Below are 18,397 nucleotides of genomic sequence, written 5' to 3'. Positions count from 1 at the left end.
TAGGAATTAGACTCTGAAGAACATGTTTGTTAGGAGCCAAGATGTGGCAAGATCATTTTGTAAAAAGGCTTGGTGAGCTTCAAGGGGAGTTTTGACTTTTTAGGGAAAAAAAATAAATCTTGTAGATGCATTTCCCAGGTCAGATGGTGATTTTACAGTTTGGCACATGAATTTGAGTTTTTGGTGTAAGTGATGAAGACATCTTATTCCTGGAGGTGTATTTGGAGTGAGAAATGGTGGTGTTAAAATTGTGCGCCCTAGATTTCAGAAGAACAGGTCTAACCTCTCTCCCATGTTGAGGCACTCTTGAATGTCTTGTTCTTGAAGGCTGCATGTTAAAATCTCTAGATTACAGGTACCCAAATAAGAATTTAGATCCTGAAGCCACCACTGAAGTATGTGATTCAGGGACAAGTGGCCTTGGAAATCTGACCTCCCTTTCTAATCCCTGTAGGACTGCGAAGATCCAAACCCTCTGATCCGGGCTCTGGCTGTGCGGACAATGGGCTGCATCCGGGTGGACAAGATAACGGAGTATCTCTGTGAGCCCCTGCGGAAGTGTCTGAAAGACGAGGACCCTTACGTGCGCAAGACGGCAGCCGTCTGTGTGGCAAAGCTCCATGACATCAATGCCCAGCTGGTGGAGGACCAAGGTTTCCTAGATACCCTTAAGGACCTCATCTCGGACTCCAACCCCATGGTGATTGCTTTTTGCCTTCTTCATCCTCTCTTCTTATCCTGATGGCAATAAATGCCCTCCCTCATTCATTCATCTCTGCATGCTGACTCTTTCCCTTGCCTGTCTTTCAGGTTTTTTTTTAGTGCTTAACAGACTGACATTTAGTGACGGCTGTTGCTGGGGGCTGCAGGTTGTTTTCCTTGTCCTGTAACTCCCCTCTCCTAACTGCTCTTAAACTTAATGTTTTTGATCCATTTGTGGTCTCTTCTTGTTGGCTGTGCTGCATTAGTTAGAGCAGGAGACAGTAGCAGAGGCAAGCTGATGCCTGGCTCTGATGGCTGAGGATGCTACATGTCCTGCTCCCTGCACTAGGGGGCAAAGTGACAAGACAGCGGCAGTGAGCCTGGGGACAGGGATGCTCGCTGGCCTCTTGCTTTGTGAGTGCAGGGAGCCTGGGCTGCTGGGAGGAAGGCAGTAGGCTGATGACAGTGGCCTGGGATCAAGCAGGTGGAGCAGCTCCTGCATCCTTCACAAGTGAGAGGCCAGGAAAGAGCAACACCCAGGAGAAGCAGCAGGTAATTACAGGAACCTGCTGCTGTCCTCACTGTCCAGAGTGGCCACAAGGACCACTTTCCTGAGACAGGAGGAGGGAAAGGTCTTTGGATTTGTCTGTGCAAAGAGTTGAGCAAAAGTTGCCAAAGTGCAGCCCTGTGGCTGCTGCTGTTCATTACTGGCTTCCTGTAGAGCTGCTCTCTAGGAGATGAATCATGGTCACGGGAAGTTGTCTGATAACTCCATTATGAAACTGGAGGAGTTAAAATGCTGCTGTAGCTTCTTCTGAGGCCCTCCTAAGCTTACCGGGCAGAAGCAAACCTGGCTCCTTCCCACCAGCTGGCACCAAAGTCTGGCAGCAGTTTGTGTGCATGCAGGTGTGGACGAGCCTGCCTGGCCTGCAAGTAAGGACACCTCCCTTGCAAGCTCATGTCAGTGCTTGGGAGTCCGCTGCAGAGATTTGAACGCTGCTCGAAACTAGAGAGCAGCAGCACAGTCAGGTCTGCACTAGGCAGCAGCTGGAGGCAACTGCATTTCCTCAGAAATGTTGTTCCCAGTCCACCACTGTTGAAGTGGACAGTGTCTCCCCTGCCTTTGAGCACTGTTATTGTCCCTCATCATTCCCAGATATGCTGACAAGTTTTCCAAGCATGGGACACATCAGATTGACCTAACGGTTGTTTTTTATTTGGACTCCTTTGAGCTCTTTATCTCTGGTTGCCTGGAGATGGTTGGAGCATAACCATGCCATCAGAAGTTATTTTATCTGCTTTTCTCCCTGTCACCAGTCTGTTTCTGTCAGCAGTGGAAAAGATAAGCTTTGGGCAGAGGCTTTTACCCCTGCAGCTGCCCAGCACAAGAATGTCTCTCAGGTTGTGCTTGCGGTGATGTGGCTGGCCTTAGGACTGGGCTCTATCCAGGTCTCCTGCCTGCTTTTCCTGTTAGGATGCGTGTCCAGCCTTGCAGTCTGCGGTAGCTGGGCCTTGTTTTCGGAGTCCTGCAAGTCTGTTCTTGTTCTGGAGAACCAGTAGGCTGCTTTTTCCTCTAGGTCTGTGAAGGGATTTTAAAACCTACTTTGTGCAGAGTTTTTCCTCCTCCTCCTGTCTTTATGGTTCTTCAGATCTTGTCACCCTGCTGGGCAAGCACAGCAGATAAGCCTGAGAACTTCAAGGAAGAGTGATGGGTCTCTGCAGAGCAGCTCTGGGGAGGGAATTCCTTCGCACTGGGCACGCGGCCAAGGCTGCCTCCTGGTGAACATGTGCTCCATTTTGGAGACGATGTGATGTGGGTGGTGGAACTGTGTGGGCAGCAATTGCTCATCTTTGTGCAACATGCTACCACAGATCAGCTGGTGGGCAGCAGGAACTGGTGCCCAGATGTTGCCGAGATAAGAGTGTATCCAAGTGGGGTGCTGATGTCAAGGATGAAGTGTGTTCACTTGCACCAGCTTTCCTCTAGGATGTTGAGCCACTCTTTTTTTTGTCATGTAACACATGTCCGGTCCCCTCTGGCAGGTAGTGGCCAATGCAGTTGCGGCACTCTCGGAAATAGCAGAGTCTCACCCAAGCAGTAACCTCCTGGACCTCAACCCCCAGTCCATTAACAAGCTGCTCACAGCCTTGAATGAATGCACCGAGTGGGGCCAGATCTTCATCCTGGACTGTCTGGCAAACTACATGCCCAAGGATGACCGGGAAGCCCAGAGGTGAGGGAGGCTCTGGATACTATTGAGATTGGCACTTCCAGGACCAGTGCTGGCTGGAACAGGGTTTGGAAAGAGAAGGGAACAGACAGGTATTGCTTGAAAGAGCCACTTACTTCCAGTGTCAGGTCCTGACCTATCTTTATGCTTCCTTCTAAACTGCTCCTTAAAATTTGGCTTTCTGCTCCAGGAGGTGGAATGGCAGGCATCTGCTGGGCAGCATGCTTTGGGGCACTAACCTCACGAGCAAACAGCCACCTGGAAACTGTTGCAATTGCTTAGGGACTGCTGTCCCCTTGCTGGCACAAGGAGCACACTTTTCTAGCTGCCTTAAAATGTGAACTTGTGTGGAAGAACAGGCCACACACTAGGGAGCTACAAAAGAGAATCGCTGGAATTGGGTTTTGGGAAATAACCATCGTCAGAGGAGTTTAAGAGCTGGCTAAACATCTCTTGGGAAGATATTAGGTGGTGGGCACCTGCCCTGCCGTAAGCCCTACCAGAGCCTTGTTCTTGAGTGATATTAGCAGCAATATTTTACCTTAAGCAGGAAAACTGGCTTTGATCGTCTTTCCCTTTGTGTCCTTCCTCCTAACATCTCCAGCATTTGTGAGCGGGTGACACCTCGGCTGTCCCACGCCAACTCTGCAGTGGTACTCTCGGCGGTGAAGGTGCTGATGAAGTTCATGGAGATGCTGTCGAAGGACCTGGATTATTATGGCACACTGCTGAAGAAACTGGCCCCACCGCTGGTCACCCTGCTCTCTGCAGAGCCAGAGCTGCAGTACGTGGCTCTCCGTAACATCAACCTCATCGTGCAGAAGAGGTGAGAGCCCTAGCGTGGCAGGAGGGGTGGCCCAGCTGTGCCTTTCTCTCTTTTCCTGGCATGGGCACTGCTTCCTATTGATGCAAACCTTCTAGTGATTGTGGTGGTGTCAGGGCTTGGTTGACACACTCCTTCCTATGGCTTTTTTCTCTAGTATTAAAACTCAAGGGCTGGGCCTAGAGAGTCAGGAGAGGGACTGGGCAGGGAGTGAATGGTGAATAGCTGAGACTTTGGTCTCATCGTTAGATGTCTAGAGAGGAATTTTGTGAAAAAGGATTGCTTTTGTGCAGCCGTCCTTTTCTAACAAGGAAGTACTGAAAGGTCTTTTTGTCCCTTTGCTGATCTAAAATTGCCGGTGTCCAAGAGGTGTGTGAGGCCCTACATATGTACGCAGAACAGACGTAGTCAGCTGGAGAGCCACACTCCACCATGAAAGCTGCAGTCAGATGACTTGCTGTCCTACCAGTTATCACGGTTGTTGTCTATTAAAAATAGCAGCAACTTCTGGGAAAAGTGAAAAGCAATTAGCATCCCTGTGAGTGGGAACGTGAAAGACAGACTGGCTCCTTGAAGTTGGACAAAGCCTGTCCCTTTCCGAGCTTAGAGAGAGGATACTTTGGCACAAAAAGCCTGGCCTAGCACTGGGGAATCTGGGTTCACATCCGCACAGCCCCAAGACATCCCTCACAACCTTGGCAAGACAGTCGTCCCCTGTTGTCTCTCATCTGTTCTCTGTTTGCAGCAAAGTTTTGCTCTGTTCCCTGTGCATCAGCAAAAGGGAGCCGAGAGAACGCTTCCTAGGGCAATAATCACAGCATCTCGGATTGCTTGGCATTGAACAAGCCCAGAAACCTTTCTGTGCCTACAACCAAGGAGCCTTGTTCTCCTGGCCTAGCACTGTGGGTGCTCCCCCGCAGTGCTTGCTCTTGCACTCAATGCTTCCCCAGCATGTGTCCTCTGTGCTCAGGCCTTCATCAGCCCAGCTCCAGCCTCTGCCAGGGAGGGATGATTCATTCTCGTAGCTGGCTAATGGAATAATCAGATTGCAGGGACTTTGCTGGCTACGGGGGTCAGGCATCTGGATCCCTACCGTCTCCTGCATGTTCGGTGCTGTGCAACCGGCTGCAGTTTTCTGCTCAATTTTGCCTGCTGATTGTGCCTAGAATAAATAAGACACTGGTTGTGGGAGCAGTGGTCAGATTTTGCAGACAGCTTTGCCACAAGAGGAATCATATGATATTGGTCTCAGTGTCCTGAAAGCTCTGCAGAAATCCATGGCTTCCGGAGACTTTTTGCTTTCTGTGGTCAAAATGGAGGAGCTTATGTGTGTCCCTTAATTACTGCCCCTTCTTGTCCTCCAGGCCTGAAATCCTGAAGCATGAGATGAAGGTGTTCTTTGTGAAGTACAACGACCCCATCTATGTTAAACTGGAGAAACTGGACATCATGATCCGCTTGGCTTCCCAGGCCAACATAGCCCAGGTTGAAGATCTGTATGCTACACCAGTTGGGCTGGGTGGGCACCAAAGAGGGCACGCAGGGTGAACAAGTCCCAGGAAGGTATGGTGTTTCCCTGGCAAAACCTTGGTGCCAGAACTGACAGAAAGCTGGTGAGCTCAGTGTCTTCAGCAGGGCCAGCTCTTCTGCGTGTGACACTGTCCTGGGCCAAGTGGTGTTGGATCCTCTTTGGTAAGGAAGAAGCCAGTGTTGGGTTGTAGAGGGCAAGTCATAGGAGAGGTCCTTTCCCGGTAGTGTTTGTGGAAGCAGCACAAATGCTGCTTCTGCCTCTCACTTCCTCACCAGTGCCCAGCTGTGAGAGTGACTAGAGCAACCCAGACTTCCCTCCTTCTGTGGCCAGCGCAGAAGTCCTCCTTGTTCTTACGCCCTATTTGCATGTGCTTCCTTGCTGCTCATCCCCTACTCAGTGCTGTGAGCTTTGTGCCTGCCAGGCATGAGATGCAGCAGGTAGTGACAAGGTTGGGGGGGGTGGTTCTCCGGGGGTTACTCCTGCCCAGATTATCAAGCAGGATCTGAAACAGTGCTTGTAGGTACTGAATTAAATTCTAAATTAAATTAAATTCTTGATCTGAACATAGCCTGCAGCTTTGCAGAACATTCCAGGGAGCAGCCGTACCACCTAGTCTGCTATGGTCACTGGCCCGCGGTGCTGTGAGCCAGGCTTTTGGGGAGCATGTTGCTGTGCTTTCCTTTCGATCCACAGATCAGAGACTTCTTGGAGCAGTGCTCTCACTGTCTTATCTTCTCTGGCAGGTGCTTGCAGAACTGAAGGAGTATGCCACGGAAGTGGACGTGGATTTCGTAAGGAAGGCGGTTCGAGCCATCGGCCGCTGTGCCATCAAGGTCGAGGTGAGGGATGGGACGTATCAGCTGGCCTGAAGGGGAGCAGAGTTGGCTACAGAGCTCAGGCTTAGCTTGGGAAGGGTCTGAGCTGGTTGTGGAGAGCAGCAGGCAACTTCTACACACTGTCCTCAAGCTCCGACTCTACTGCTGCTGATGGCAGCTGTGGCTAAGCAAGGCCACCCATCACGGTCACTCTCCAGCCTGTGTGAATGAATTGAGGGGCCTAGCTGGGGTCTTCATGGGCCTGAGGATAAACCATGGTTGTTTTGTGAGGGATATTACAGTGCAGATAAGGGATACAGGGAGATTTTCTTCCCCTTTCCATTTGTTACAGGGACTTTTTTAGGATCCCTGTGCGCACTGTGTTCAGTTGCAGACCTAGCTGCTTGCAGCAGACTGGACCAACTGTGTGCTTAATGTGTTAATGAAGCAGATTAGACAAGTGTTGTGTTCAGAAACTGCAGGAGTCCTGGGATCGAGTTAATCCCTTAACAAAGGGGGTGGTGAGGGGTGCGGGGGTTGCATCCACTCAGATGTAATTTGGAGGAAGGGATTATTAAAAACCTTCCTGAAATTCCTGGCTGTGCTTTGCTGTGGCTCTGCGTGGCTGGTGAGATGGTGTGTTTAGAGACGAGGTCAGGTGGATTTGAGCCAGCTGATTTTACACCAGGTTAATGCAGAGCATCTGAAATCGCATGACAAAAACACATTAACAACAGCAAGGCAGCCACTGGAGAGATGGAGGAGGAGACACGCTAGAGCTAACGCGGTCTTTGTGACTACCACCTCGGGGCTGAGCTGACCCAGCTCGCTGCCGCTAGACCAATCCCTCCGGTCTGTAGTGAAGCTGGCCCATTCCAGAAGGATTTATTGCTGTGGCCTTCTCCTTAGCTCTGCTTTTTTGTTTCTGTTAACCGTGAAGCGTGTGGCTGTAAAGATCCAGGTTAAGGCAAGGGTTAGGAGTTTCCACTTTCAGAAAGTCAGAGAGAGACTCTGAGCTGCCCAAGACCCTTGGAGCAGTCGTGCATTAAAGACGGTAGAGGATATTTTGCTGCTGTTCATATCTCTTGTCTTTCAAGCTGTTAACAGGCTACTTTCTGCATGTCACGTGCATTGACCTTGTCCATCCTTTTTAAAAGGGGTGTGGGACCTAGGACGGGTGCTTAGTTCTTGGCCCCTTTTGGAAGGGGCAGCTGGTGACTTGCAGCAAGCGGAGGCCTGGGCACGGTGCTGCGTTCCTGCACCCTTTGGTCTGAAACATGTTCTTTGGGAGTGGAGAACAAGCTACACTGCAGGGTAGCAGAGGCACTTGGAGCATGCAGGAGGGATGAGGTGACCAAGACCCAGCTTTGAGGAGCAGGAATGGGAGGCCGCACTTGCGCTTCCCCTGTTCGGTTTTGCTTTAGGTTTGAGTGAAGGATGGAGGGCATAATGCAGCGAGGAAGGGGTGTAAGGAGGGAGGCAGAAGCTTCTGAGGGAGGCATGTAAGAGTGCCGCCGCCTGACCGAGTCCCTTCAACAGCAATCGGCTGAGCGCTGTGTCAGCACCCTGCTGGACCTCATCCAGACCAAAGTCAACTATGTGGTGCAGGAGGCCATTGTCGTCATCAAGGACATCTTCCGCAAGTATCCCAACAAGTACGTGGCTCAGGACACAGGGCAAACGCTCCGTGTGCTGGACCAGCTGCTCCTTGTTACCCCTCTGTGTTAATGGGGTCCCAGAGACATCCAGCATCTGGTGGGAGGGCTGGGTTGTTGCTCCCTCCTGGTGTGACAGCCCATGTTGAAGCTGCCTGGAGCTCAGAACTGCATTGAGTACGCAGGAAATAAATAATGCATCTTCTCCTGGCAGCCCGTGTTCTCGCAGGGCAGGGAGAGGACATGTGAAACCCGAACCTGCCTTGCTTCAGTGAAGGTGGTTTGGGGATTTTTTTTGGCCAATCTGAGTTGTGCTAATGAGTTAATGTGTCTCCAAATATTAACCTGGGGGCAGAAAAGCCTTCCACAGCCTAGACAATGTCCTGAGTCATGAATTCAGAATTCAGAAGTCAGAATTCAAGACCTGAACAGACAGAAACTGCCAGAGACTTTGAGGTCTGTCACACTGGCATTAACCATCTCTGGCTCGTAATTCAGGGATCCTGATGCACTGATGTCTGTACTCGCTAGCAAGGACTGTGGAGGTACCTGAGATGGGAGTAGAATAGCCTCACGTGACCTCTGGGGAAGAAGCTGGACAGATTTTTGGTTGCAGTAGCTCCAAAATACTCCTGTCTAACGTGCAAGGAAAGCAAGAGGAGAGAGGAGAATTCAGACTGATCCATAGCGAACAGGCAACTGTCATGTTCAGGAAGTAACAAACTAATAGCAACAATAATTACTAACAAATAGAATTAGTAATGAACAGGAAGCTGTTGCTAATCTCCAGCAACTCAGGGCTGCTGCAAAGCTGGGAGAGGATGGATGAGTGAGGCTGAGGACTCAGTTCTGCAGAGAGGCTGGCGAGCAGGGGTGTGTGCCCCACATGCATGGGGGCTTGTGAGGTTTTGGCGTGGGCAGCCCTGGGGAGAAGGAGCTGCCTGGGGCTGGTCAGCTGTAGGATCCCTCGCTGAGAGCAACATGAGTGAGCTGGGAGCGCTGATGCCCTTGGCAGTGTCCTGGTTCATGCTATCGGATGTATCTTGGAGTTAGAGAGCCCCAGTTGGGACTGGGCTCCTGCTGTTTGTTTGGTAAGCGTGTGCTGCTCTTGCAGGTACGAGAGCGTGATCGCCACCCTGTGCGAGAACCTGGACTCCTTGGATGAGCCCGAGGCCCGGGCCGCCATGATCTGGATTGTGGGGGAGTACGCTGAACGGATCGACAACGCGGATGAGCTCCTAGAGAGCTTCCTGGAGGGGTTCCATGATGAGAGCACCCAGGTACAACAAGGTGGAGGGGTGCAGCTCCATGGTCGGTGCTGGGGACAAATCCCTGGAGATGTGGCCCCTCCAGTGGAGGGGAAGCCTGATCCATTGGTAGGACTGGCTGGAGGGAGCCGAGCTGTGCTCTGGGAGAATCAGGGGTTTGGTCTTTCAAAGCTGTCCTCATGTCACCTTGGCCAGGCAGTGACTCAGTCCAAAATAACAGGCTTTCCACCTCTCCTTTGATCGAGTGATAGCTGGGAATGTGTTTGTGTCCCTGAGGTTTTGTTGAGGAGTGAAACTATGAAAAAGCTTGCGCTAATGTGATTTGAAGAAAGCAGCTTGCTCTAGCAGGTTCAGGAAAGTGGTTTTGTGCAGGCTCTCAGACATTGGTGTCTTCCATTGGTCCCGGGTGTAGACCATATCCATTTGCCCCATGAAATACCACACTGGTGGTGTCTCGAACATCTTCCCTTCTTAAAAATCAGAAGAGACCAACCAGTCACTTGGTCCACTCCTCTGTGCCAGGGCAGAAGCAGCCCTTTGGCGCTGGAAAATCAAGTCACATTGCTGAAACAAGCTGATACAGAGTTCAGTTCACACTTCCTGAGCAGGCAACCTCCACTGAAAGCTGCCAGTGGTTGCAGGACTGGCAGAGGGACACATGTCTGTCCCTTTTGCTGGGGCAGCTGAGGCTGGTCATAGCTCAGAGAGAGATTGCTCCAGTCTGTGAGAGACTGGAGCTTGTGGCTGGGGAGCAAGAGTGGAGCTGCACCTCTTCTCTCCATCCTCTCCATTACAGAAGATCCAGGAAGGGAACTTGTCAGGTTGTCTGGGACCACTTCTAGGGTGGGTGAAGACACCAGCCTGGGGACATAGCTTCTGCTGCTACCTCAGTTGTGCTGCCTCTTTGAGGTGGGACAAGTGACTTCATTGATTTTCATTTGGAAGTTCTCGAAGTGTCATCTGTGGAAATTTCTCACAATCCACTATATAAAACACCATGAAATTAGGTCACAGACAAGTGAACAGGGGAAGGTCTGGAATAACAGAGCCACTGAACCCATCTGTGCCGCCTCAGGTCTGAAGGGACGGTCGGAGGTGAATGGTTGCTGCTTGTTTTTCTGTAACTCAAAGGATGCTTTGACCTTCATCTCTTTGGGACTGCCTAACCCAGTCCCTCGATCTCACCCAGTGACCGCTCTGTCAGCCTGCCTCTCTGGCAGACTGAGAGTGCAGTAATCAGCTTGAAATGGCCTTCAGACTTGGCTGAAAATCACCCAAGATGCTCTGAGAATTGTTACTCCTGCCTAACAGGTCATTGCATATCAGATCTCTTGAAAGGCAGTTGGAGTTATGTCCCGGCAGTGCATACAGGGAAAACTCATGTGCTTTTTACACTAAAGCTGTGCGAGATGTCTGGCCATTTTTCCCTAACCTTGCTTTTCTGCCCGCAGGTTCAGCTACAGCTGCTGACAGCTATCGTTAAGCTGTTTCTGAAGAAGCCCACGGAGACGCAGGAGCTGGTGCAGCAGGTGTTAAGCCTGGCTACTCAGGTGTGTAACCCACTCCTGCTCGTGCGGAGAGCTTCCCGCAGGGCTGTGCCGTCACTTCCAAAGAAATGGGGGTGTCAGGGTAATGAACGGTGCCCCTTGCGGGAGGCAAGTGATAGCATTAGACGGCTTAGTTGTGGAAATGCTGGCAGTGAAACTGGACTCTGCTGTAGTTTGAAGCAGTTTGAAGTGTGCTGTTTCCCGTTAATGCCAGCGTAGCAGCATGGGTACCTTTGCAGCCTCTGTAGAGCAGAGGTACAACACAGGTCATCACTTCTCTCTCCATGTTCCCTCTAACACTCCTCCAGCAAGACTGAAATGAGGAAAAGATATCTGTGGCCCCAAGACACTCTGCATCACTTGGTGGTGGCTGCAGCTTCCTTTGCCTACTTGCTTCAGCACCAACCGCCGTATTTCCCGCAGGACTCGGACAACCCGGACCTGCGAGACCGTGGCTACATCTACTGGCGTCTGCTCTCCACTGACCCGGTGGCTGCTAAGGAAGTGGTGCTGGCAGAGAAGCCCCTAATCTCTGAGGAGACTGATCTGATAGAGCCGACGCTGCTGGACGAGCTCATCTGTTACATTGGGACGCTGGCCTCTGTCTACCACAAGCCTCCCAGCGCCTTTGTAGAAGGCAGCCGAGGGGTCGTGCACAAGAGTTTACCTCCACGAACAGGCTCGTGAGTGTCTCTCTGCTTGCTTCTGTCTGTCCCCTTCCTGCTCTGTCTTTCTCCCCTGCGTTGAATTTGTGAGGAGCTGAGGCAACTCAGGGTTTGCTCAGCCAAGAGGGACAACTTCTGCCTGCTGGGCCTCTAGCAGGTTACTGTTAACGTTATGTATATACACACGTGGCTCTGCAGAAGCATGAGCCTTTTTTCTGCATCAGACTGAGCCTTGGTGAATACCACAAACACTCTCCCAGCTCCTGTCACAGGGCATCACGTCTCAGTTGCGGTGCCACCTGTGCTCAGGTATTACAGCCTGCCAGCAAGGCTCCCTGGAGGGGGCTCTCCTTTGTGGCTCACCGTCTGCCCAGTGAAAGCCCTCTGTAGCAGCAGGGCTGGTATGGATTAAATGCTGTCCTTACAAGCCTGATGTAGGCAGCCTTGGATTTAAGTGGAAGGTGAATCTCGGTAAGAGGGTTTTGAAGTGTTGGCATCCCTCTTGGGGCAGGGCATCTCTGTGAGCATTCATCGCAAAGCATGGCTGGGCAAATCACGTCCATCCTGTCCCTAGCAAGGCCTGTTGGCTCAGCCAGAGCTTTACAGCATCAGGCATTTCACCCTCCTCTCCCCTGTCCTTCCCTCTAGAAGCGAGAGCGCAGAGAGCCCCGACACAGCCCCCTCGGGGGTTCAGGCGCCGGAGCAGCCAGCTGTCATCCCCACTCAGGGCGACCTTCTGGGTGACCTGCTGAACCTGGACCTGGGTCCCCCAGTGAGCGGCCCCCCTATGGCCACCTCCTCCGTGCAGATGGGTGCTGTGGACCTCCTTGGAGGCGGCTTGGACAGCCTGGTAGGTCACAGCTCTGTGTGCTCCTGCCCAGGTACAGGCTCGATCCCAGGCTGCCCTAATGGCATCGTGCCAAGTTTGATGTAGGCTCCCGTACGGAACGACTCGGGCTGAGGCTGGCCTGTCCCTGCAGGGATACCTGGGCTAGTCCTTTGCTTTTGCAGCTAGTGAAGGGAGAGAGGCACTCTGCAACCTCAGTCATCTCATCCTGAGAGAGGTGGCTGGAGCAGGGCACGGATTATCACTACACAGTGCCTTTTCTCTCAGTCCCACATAGGAGGTCTCTGTTGCTCTGGCATAGATGCTCCCAGGGCCTGCACTATGGAGATGCTCCTGTTTTGGGGTTCTCCTCTGAATCCTGATCCATACAGCTGCCTCAGATTGGGATGTGCGTCAGGGCTGGGCTGAGATATGCCTGCTCCCAGCCCCCAAGGAGGGTTTAATGGGTATCTCCTGTGCCAGGAGAGCTGGAGCTAGTAGCTTGTCGTCCTGGAAAACAGCAGTGGTGAGACACAGCCCCCGCAGGCACCACTTCCCAGCCTGGGTGTGCTAGAACAGAGGCTGGCTTTGCACAGCAGACCCCCGTGCCACCCCAAGGCTGTGGCCCCAGTTAACCATCTGGCAGAAGGGCAGCAGAGGACAGCCCAAGGCCTGGGCCTTGAATATAGAGCGACTCGTCCCAGATCCAGGCGTGTAGTCATAGGTGAGGAGGAGGGGAAACCTGGTCCTCCGCCTGGTCGACGCCATGCAGGCGCAGAGGCTGATGTCAGTGATGGTGCCAGCTCCTCGAAGGAGCAGAGTTTGGAGTCCCTCCAGCTCTCACAAAAGCTGGCAGAGATCCCCTGGGGGGAGGCAGTCGCTGCCTCTTGCCACCTCTGCCGGTTCACAGCTCCCCCGTGTGCCACCCTGGCTCTTCACCGGGCCTGCGGAGCGGGGGCCGGGCTGGTTGTGAGCACGCGGACAAGGGGAGATCCCCATTCCTGAGCGTGCTGGGATGCTGCCGCGAGCTGCGCTGCGTGAGCCGGTGCGGTCTGGTCCCATGTGCTGGCTCCAGAGGAGCAGAGCCGCCGTGCGACCCACCGGCGAGTGGACGGGCTGGTGGGACCACTGGACTAACGTCTCTTCCCTCCTCCCCTTCTTTTGTCTCCCTGGTTTCCTTGTCTCTTCTCTCCCGGCTTGCGTCTCTGCATGTGGCCGGCTCTTCTCTCCGCCTTGCCTGCTTCTGCTTGGAGATGGGGGACGAGTCGGAAGGGGTATGGATCAGCCTTTTCTTAGCTCTCTAGAGTGTCCCTGGCCGCAGTGCCCGTGCCAGCCCCCGCACTGCCCTGTCTCCCCTTGGTGGTCTAAGCCCCCGGCTGAGACCAGAGTCCAAAGCGGCATCTCCGGCCAGTCTGGGGCAGGCACCTTACGCCCGCAGTGCCCCAGGGACTCCTGTGCTTCCTGTGGGAGGCAGCTGATCCCCATAAACTGCTTCCAGCACACAAGGGCCCAACGGTCCCAGATGCCTTGGGAGAGGCAGAGCGCTGTGTATGCTACTGGGACCCAGCAACCTGCCTATGGCTTTTTGGTCCCTGCTTTCTCCCTCCTTTCTCTCTCTCTCTGTCTGTCTCTTGGTTTATGTGCCTGAAGCTTAGCTTGTTAAACGCTGATAAAAACAGTGTGTCACATGCTAAAGTAGGAGATCCCCCTGTGATGCAGAGCAGCAGGATCTGCTGGACAGTCTGGAGCACCCCTAGTGATCCCAGACCCTTGCTTGCGTGCTTAGAAAGCACCCTGGGGAGGACTTTTCTGGGAATCCCTTCCCCTTGGCACCCTGGATCCCTGCCTTGGCTCGCAGTGACATCTCTGTTTCTTGTCTCTTGCAGCTGAGGAGTGATGTGGGAGGCAGCCCTGCTGTGAGTGTGCCCTTCCCCGTCCACCCCGCTCTGCCTCCTCTCCTCCCCCTCACTCGTCTCCCCTCTGCGGGACCCCTGTAACTCGCTCCCTTGTCTCCCGCAGATGGGTGGCAGCAGCGGCTTTGCAGCGCCCAGCGCCGCGGCACCCGCGAACCTGGGGGCGCCCCTCGGCAGTGGCCTCGGAGACCTCTTTGACCTCACCGGGGGAGTGGGCACTCTGTCGGGATCCTATGTGGCACCCAAAACGGTGAGCGGGGAGCTGAACCCGAGCCACCAGTTTAACCTGCTGCCAAAAGCCAGAACTGGAGCATTGAGGAGGGTAGAGAGCCCCAGCTCCTCACGCAGCAGGGCTTTCTTGGGAGGAGGTGGAAAACAAGCCCACTGTACCTGGCACGGCGGCAGGAGCGGTAAAGGTGGTGATCTGCAGACAGAGAGGATGTTGGAGCACTGGCTGCGCTGGCAGATCTTGCCCAGACCCAGCATGTTGTGGGGCTGTGAGGCAGAGACCATGTTCACCCACGTGGTACTCAAGCTATAAACACAGCTAAGAGCAGGAATTTATCAGGTCAAATCTCTGTTAGCCCTGGGGTTTTCTCTTTTGCCAGTCTGTGGCTGGGGGCAGATCCTGAAGGAGCAAAACCCTTCAGGAGTACTCTAACTTCCAGAGCTGACGCGGACAGGGAGGCAGCTCTGTACAGCCACTCTCGCCTGCTGTGCCTTGCACACGCCTGGAGCAAGAGCTGCTGGTGGGCCTGGGATGTCGCTGCCCAGGCAGAGGTCTTGGTTGGGATGGGAGGAATCTGCTGTCTACCTGTGTCCTGTCTGCTCTGCCTGCAGGAGTTGGCATCTTCGTGGTGCTTGCCCTCAAAGGGGAGCACCCTGCTCCTAGAGTGTCTATAGCAGCAAAATCCTCCTAGGTTTAAAAATACTGGAGTGCCGGAGCCCAGTGAACGTGTTACTTGGTTCAGCTCCTCTGCAGCCTGTGTGACAAGGTTTGCTTTGTGTTTTGGATCCAGTAAAAATCACCTGGGTTTCTTGTGTCCTTAATGCAGGTCTGGCTCCCTGCCATGAAGGCCAAGGGGCTGGAGATCTCCGGGACATTCAGCCGCCAGGTGGGCTCTATCTCCATGGACCTCGTGCTGACAAATAAAGCCCTGCAGGTCATGTCTGACTTTGCCATCCAGTTCAACCGCAACAGGTAAGGTCCCTCCTGTGTCCTGTCCACCAGTGCTGTCCCAGCATAAAACTGGCCACTGCTTGGGATCTGCTCTGGGATCTGCCAAGATATTTGCAGGGCTTCGGCCACTGTAGAGGCCTGGTGGCCTCAGGGTGGCAATGACAAAGCCTAGGCATGCTCAGCAGAGTCAGCTGCTGTTTCAAGAAAGGCTGGCGGGAATGAGCATGAGGTTTGATGCCTGGAGAGCCTGATTCTGCGCGCTGTGAGCAGAGAGGGCTCTGAGCAGTGCAGTATGTGTGGTGTTTATCGGGGAGCGTCGCTGCCTGCGGTGGGGGGGCTGCAGCTGGTGGAGGTGCTGCCTGGCAGCTTCCACGTTTAGCCATAGAGCTGTGGCACGCGCAGAGGCCTGGAAGGAAGGGGCTGTGAACTGGTTGCAGCTGCCAACCTGTAGGGCCAGGAAGAGCCTCACGTGATGATCCTTCTCTTGCTGATGGCTGTGGTCGTGATGATCAAACCAGAGCCTCTAAGAAGTTGACTGAAGAGGCCATTCTTCTGGGGTGGAGGGGTTCTGGCTGCTGCCCACCAGCCTGGGCTGTCCCGTTAAGTTATCTGACTTTTTCCTAAACTACCTGACGCTTCCCTTTTGCTCAGAGGAGCAAAAGTGAGGGAGTGAGCCCAGGGATCCTAAGGGAAAAGTGCAGGAAAACTGAAAATCAGCGTGAGTCTGCACAGGGCAAAGGAGTCGCATTTTGTGGCTGTCCCAAGGTGGGAGCCACTTGGGCCCTGGGCTCTTTCTCGTGCCTGGAGGATGACTGCGTGGCAAAAAAACAGTTTTCATTACCTCCCCCCCCTGCCCTGACCCTCTCGTTCTTGTTGGATGTCCTCACAGCTTTGGCCTGGCCCCGGCAGCTCCTCTCCAAGTCCATGCACCTCTCGCCCCCAACCAGTCAGTGGAGATTTCTCTTCCCCTGAACACAGTTGGCTCCGTCATGAAGATGGATCCCCTGAACAACCTTCAGGTGGGGAATGTCCTGGAGTGTCTCCTCCCAGAAGGAGGAGCCAGTCAAGGAGGTTTGGGTCCCTGCGGGCTGGGCAAAAGGGGTGATGCAGGGCTGCGTTTGCTCCCTTCTCCAAGCTGAGCTCTGCAGGGAGCTGGGAGGGAAGCAAATGAAGTGGAGCTGGAAGGATTTGTGACAGCAGGAAGCCGGCGAGAGGAAACGCTCAGCTCATCATTTTTTCTTTCCTGTTGGAGTGCCTAGCTTTGATCCGATATCTAGCTCCCACTCAAAGTGCTCTGTCCGTGGCAGAAGATCCTTGCTGACGTGCGGCAGAGCCGAGTCTTGGATGAGTGCCTGCTTGCAGTGCGCAGAGGAGATGACGGTGGGGTGGCTGCTGGAAACAGAGCTGCAGCAGCTGCAGTTGCCAAGGGAGAAAGAGGAGAGCAGGCTAACGGGGCACAGCCCTGCTAGCAGGGTTCCCTGCCACCAGTTCCCTGGCAGCTCTCTGATTTCCCCTCGTGCATTCAGGATTGTGGCCTCTCTCAGGCCCCTGCAGCTCTCTTTAGGCACAAGAGTTGGTGATTGCCAGTCTCCTGCCTCCAGTGCTGGCTGGAACGGCACCAGTGTTTTATGGGAGGATAGGATGCCTGCCTAGGAATCGCTCGCCTGCTCTAGACGTGAGGAAGCGTTGACATCCTGGTGTCTTTCTGTCCTAGGTCGCAGTGAAAAACAACATTGATGTGTTCTACTTCAGCACACTGTATCCGCTGCACATCCTCTTTGTGGAGGACGGGAAGATGGGTGAGTCGGAGCGTGGGAGCCGGCCCCGCCGGTGGCCGTCCTTCCTGCAAGGTCCTGCACTTCTGCCACCCGTCGCTAGGCGCCATCGCGGCCCCTGAAAACCTCCCAGCTGCCTTCCCAGCCCTGGGGCTGGGGAGCCAAGAGCCTCGGGAGAGCCTGATCCCACTGGGAGTCTGGAGCAGGCTGGGGCAGGGCAGGCAGGTCAGTGCCAGCATGACCAAGCTGTGGCCACCTGAGGTGGCCGGGGCCACCTTCTAACAGCTTGCTGCCACCAAGGCCTCTCATTTCATTCTTACTGCTTATTTTGCTGCCTTTGGCACTCACCAGCCTCTTCAAGCCAATTTCAGCTTGCTAACCCAGAACAAGCAAGTAGCCTCACCACTGGGTGAAGCTGATCCTGGAAGAATGTAGAGGCTGCTGGAGGGGATGGCAGCACAGCAAGGAGAGCAGAGACCTACTTCTCCCTCCTGCAGTAGGATGCATCCAGCAGCTGGTGAAATCGCAACGTGGCCTCTGCGTTTGCACTGCACTTGGGAGGCGGTGGCTGATGCTTTGGCTCTGTGTCACTTTGTTCCCTTCCTACAGAGCGGCAGATGTTCCTGGCCACGTGGAAGGACATTCCCAATGAGAATGAGGCCCAGTTCCAGATCAAGGACTGTTCTCTCAATGCAGGTGGGTTTGGACCCTTTGGAAGGGCCCAGCTCAGCTCTCTGTGGGCTTTGGGCTGCCCTTCATGAGGGGTGTTGAGCTTCTCCGAGTTATCCCAGCTAAGACTGCGGGGAGTTGAGACCTCTTAAGCGTTAGTGCTCTGTGTGCCTTCCCCAGACCTTCAGAGATGATCACATCAGCTTGGGTTATTTTATTAGCTGAGCTGGTGGTGCTGGGTTCTGCCAGCGAAGCTGTTGCGCTGAGGATGATGTACTGGGAGGCCCTGCTGTTGTCTTCCTGTGGGTGTGGATCCTCATCTCCCTTCCTTGAAGCCTCTGTATCAGGGGTGTCAGCAAGGGCAGGACCCTTCTCTCCTCCACGCTGATCTCACAGGCCCATGGGATCCCAGGAGCTGCAACGCAATGGCCTCCCTCTTTGCAGCCCTGTCCCTGCTGCTGGGGGAATCTGTGCAGAGCCGGGGCTGGGCTCTGCAGTGCCTTCTCGCTTCTGCAGCAAGTCCATGTCAAACAGGCTGTTAACTGCCTTTATTCCTCGCACTGCTGTTGGGTAAAAACAAATCTCTGGGAAAGGAGAGTAGTTCCTTTTAGTCCCTCCTGCCCTGCCCTCCTGGTTGCCCTCACAGCCTGCACCGTCCTTGCCTGTAAGGGCCTGTTGTGTGGTGGTCTTCTCTCGGGGTTTGGTGCCAAGCTGTGAAACATGAAGCCTGGAGCAGGAAAGGCTGGTGCGAGCCAAATCCCTTCAATCCCGCTGGCAGCACAGCGAGCCGCCCGTGG

At 54.0% G+C, this 18,397-nt stretch overlaps 1 protein-coding gene and 1 non-coding gene across 4 annotated transcripts in view; both read left to right on the top strand.

The window, feature by feature from the left end:
• Positions 1-18,397, top strand: part of AP1B1 (adaptor related protein complex 1 subunit beta 1) — a 34,664-nt gene that overhangs the window by 12,601 nt on the left and 3,666 nt on the right. For 2 of the 3 annotated variants that reach the window (XM_062589651.1, XM_062589652.1), the window contains exons 5-21: positions 455-700; positions 2,746-2,936; positions 3,538-3,759; positions 5,121-5,241; positions 6,031-6,126; positions 7,642-7,757; positions 8,872-9,037; positions 10,477-10,575; positions 10,996-11,255; positions 11,886-12,087; positions 13,317-13,337; positions 13,950-13,979; positions 14,083-14,226; positions 15,032-15,177; positions 16,046-16,175; positions 16,871-16,955; positions 17,541-17,627. In XM_062589651.1, coding sequence (XP_062445635.1) covers positions 455-700; positions 2,746-2,936; positions 3,538-3,759; positions 5,121-5,241; positions 6,031-6,126; positions 7,642-7,757; positions 8,872-9,037; positions 10,477-10,575; positions 10,996-11,255; positions 11,886-12,087; positions 13,317-13,337; positions 13,950-13,979; positions 14,083-14,226; positions 15,032-15,177; positions 16,046-16,175; positions 16,871-16,955; positions 17,541-17,627 — 2,362 coding nt within the window. The remainder of the gene's footprint in view (positions 1-454; positions 701-2,745; positions 2,937-3,537; positions 3,760-5,120; positions 5,242-6,030; positions 6,127-7,641; positions 7,758-8,871; positions 9,038-10,476; positions 10,576-10,995; positions 11,256-11,885; positions 12,088-13,316; positions 13,338-13,949; positions 13,980-14,082; positions 14,227-15,031; positions 15,178-16,045; positions 16,176-16,870; positions 16,956-17,540; positions 17,628-18,397) is intronic. The other variant, XM_062589653.1, reaches the window with a different exon arrangement.
• On the top strand, positions 15,609-15,710 carry LOC134148469 (small nucleolar RNA SNORD125). The gene has a single exon (XR_009960222.1). It is a non-coding gene; the product is annotated as a small nucleolar RNA SNORD125 (small nucleolar RNA).

The sequence above is a fragment of the Rhea pennata genome, chromosome 17 (assembly GCF_028389875.1).
Source record: "Rhea pennata isolate bPtePen1 chromosome 17, bPtePen1.pri, whole genome shotgun sequence".
Lineage (NCBI taxonomy): Eukaryota > Metazoa > Chordata > Aves > Rheiformes > Rheidae > Rhea > Rhea pennata.
This window is presented reverse-complemented; position numbering and strand designations above follow the sequence as displayed.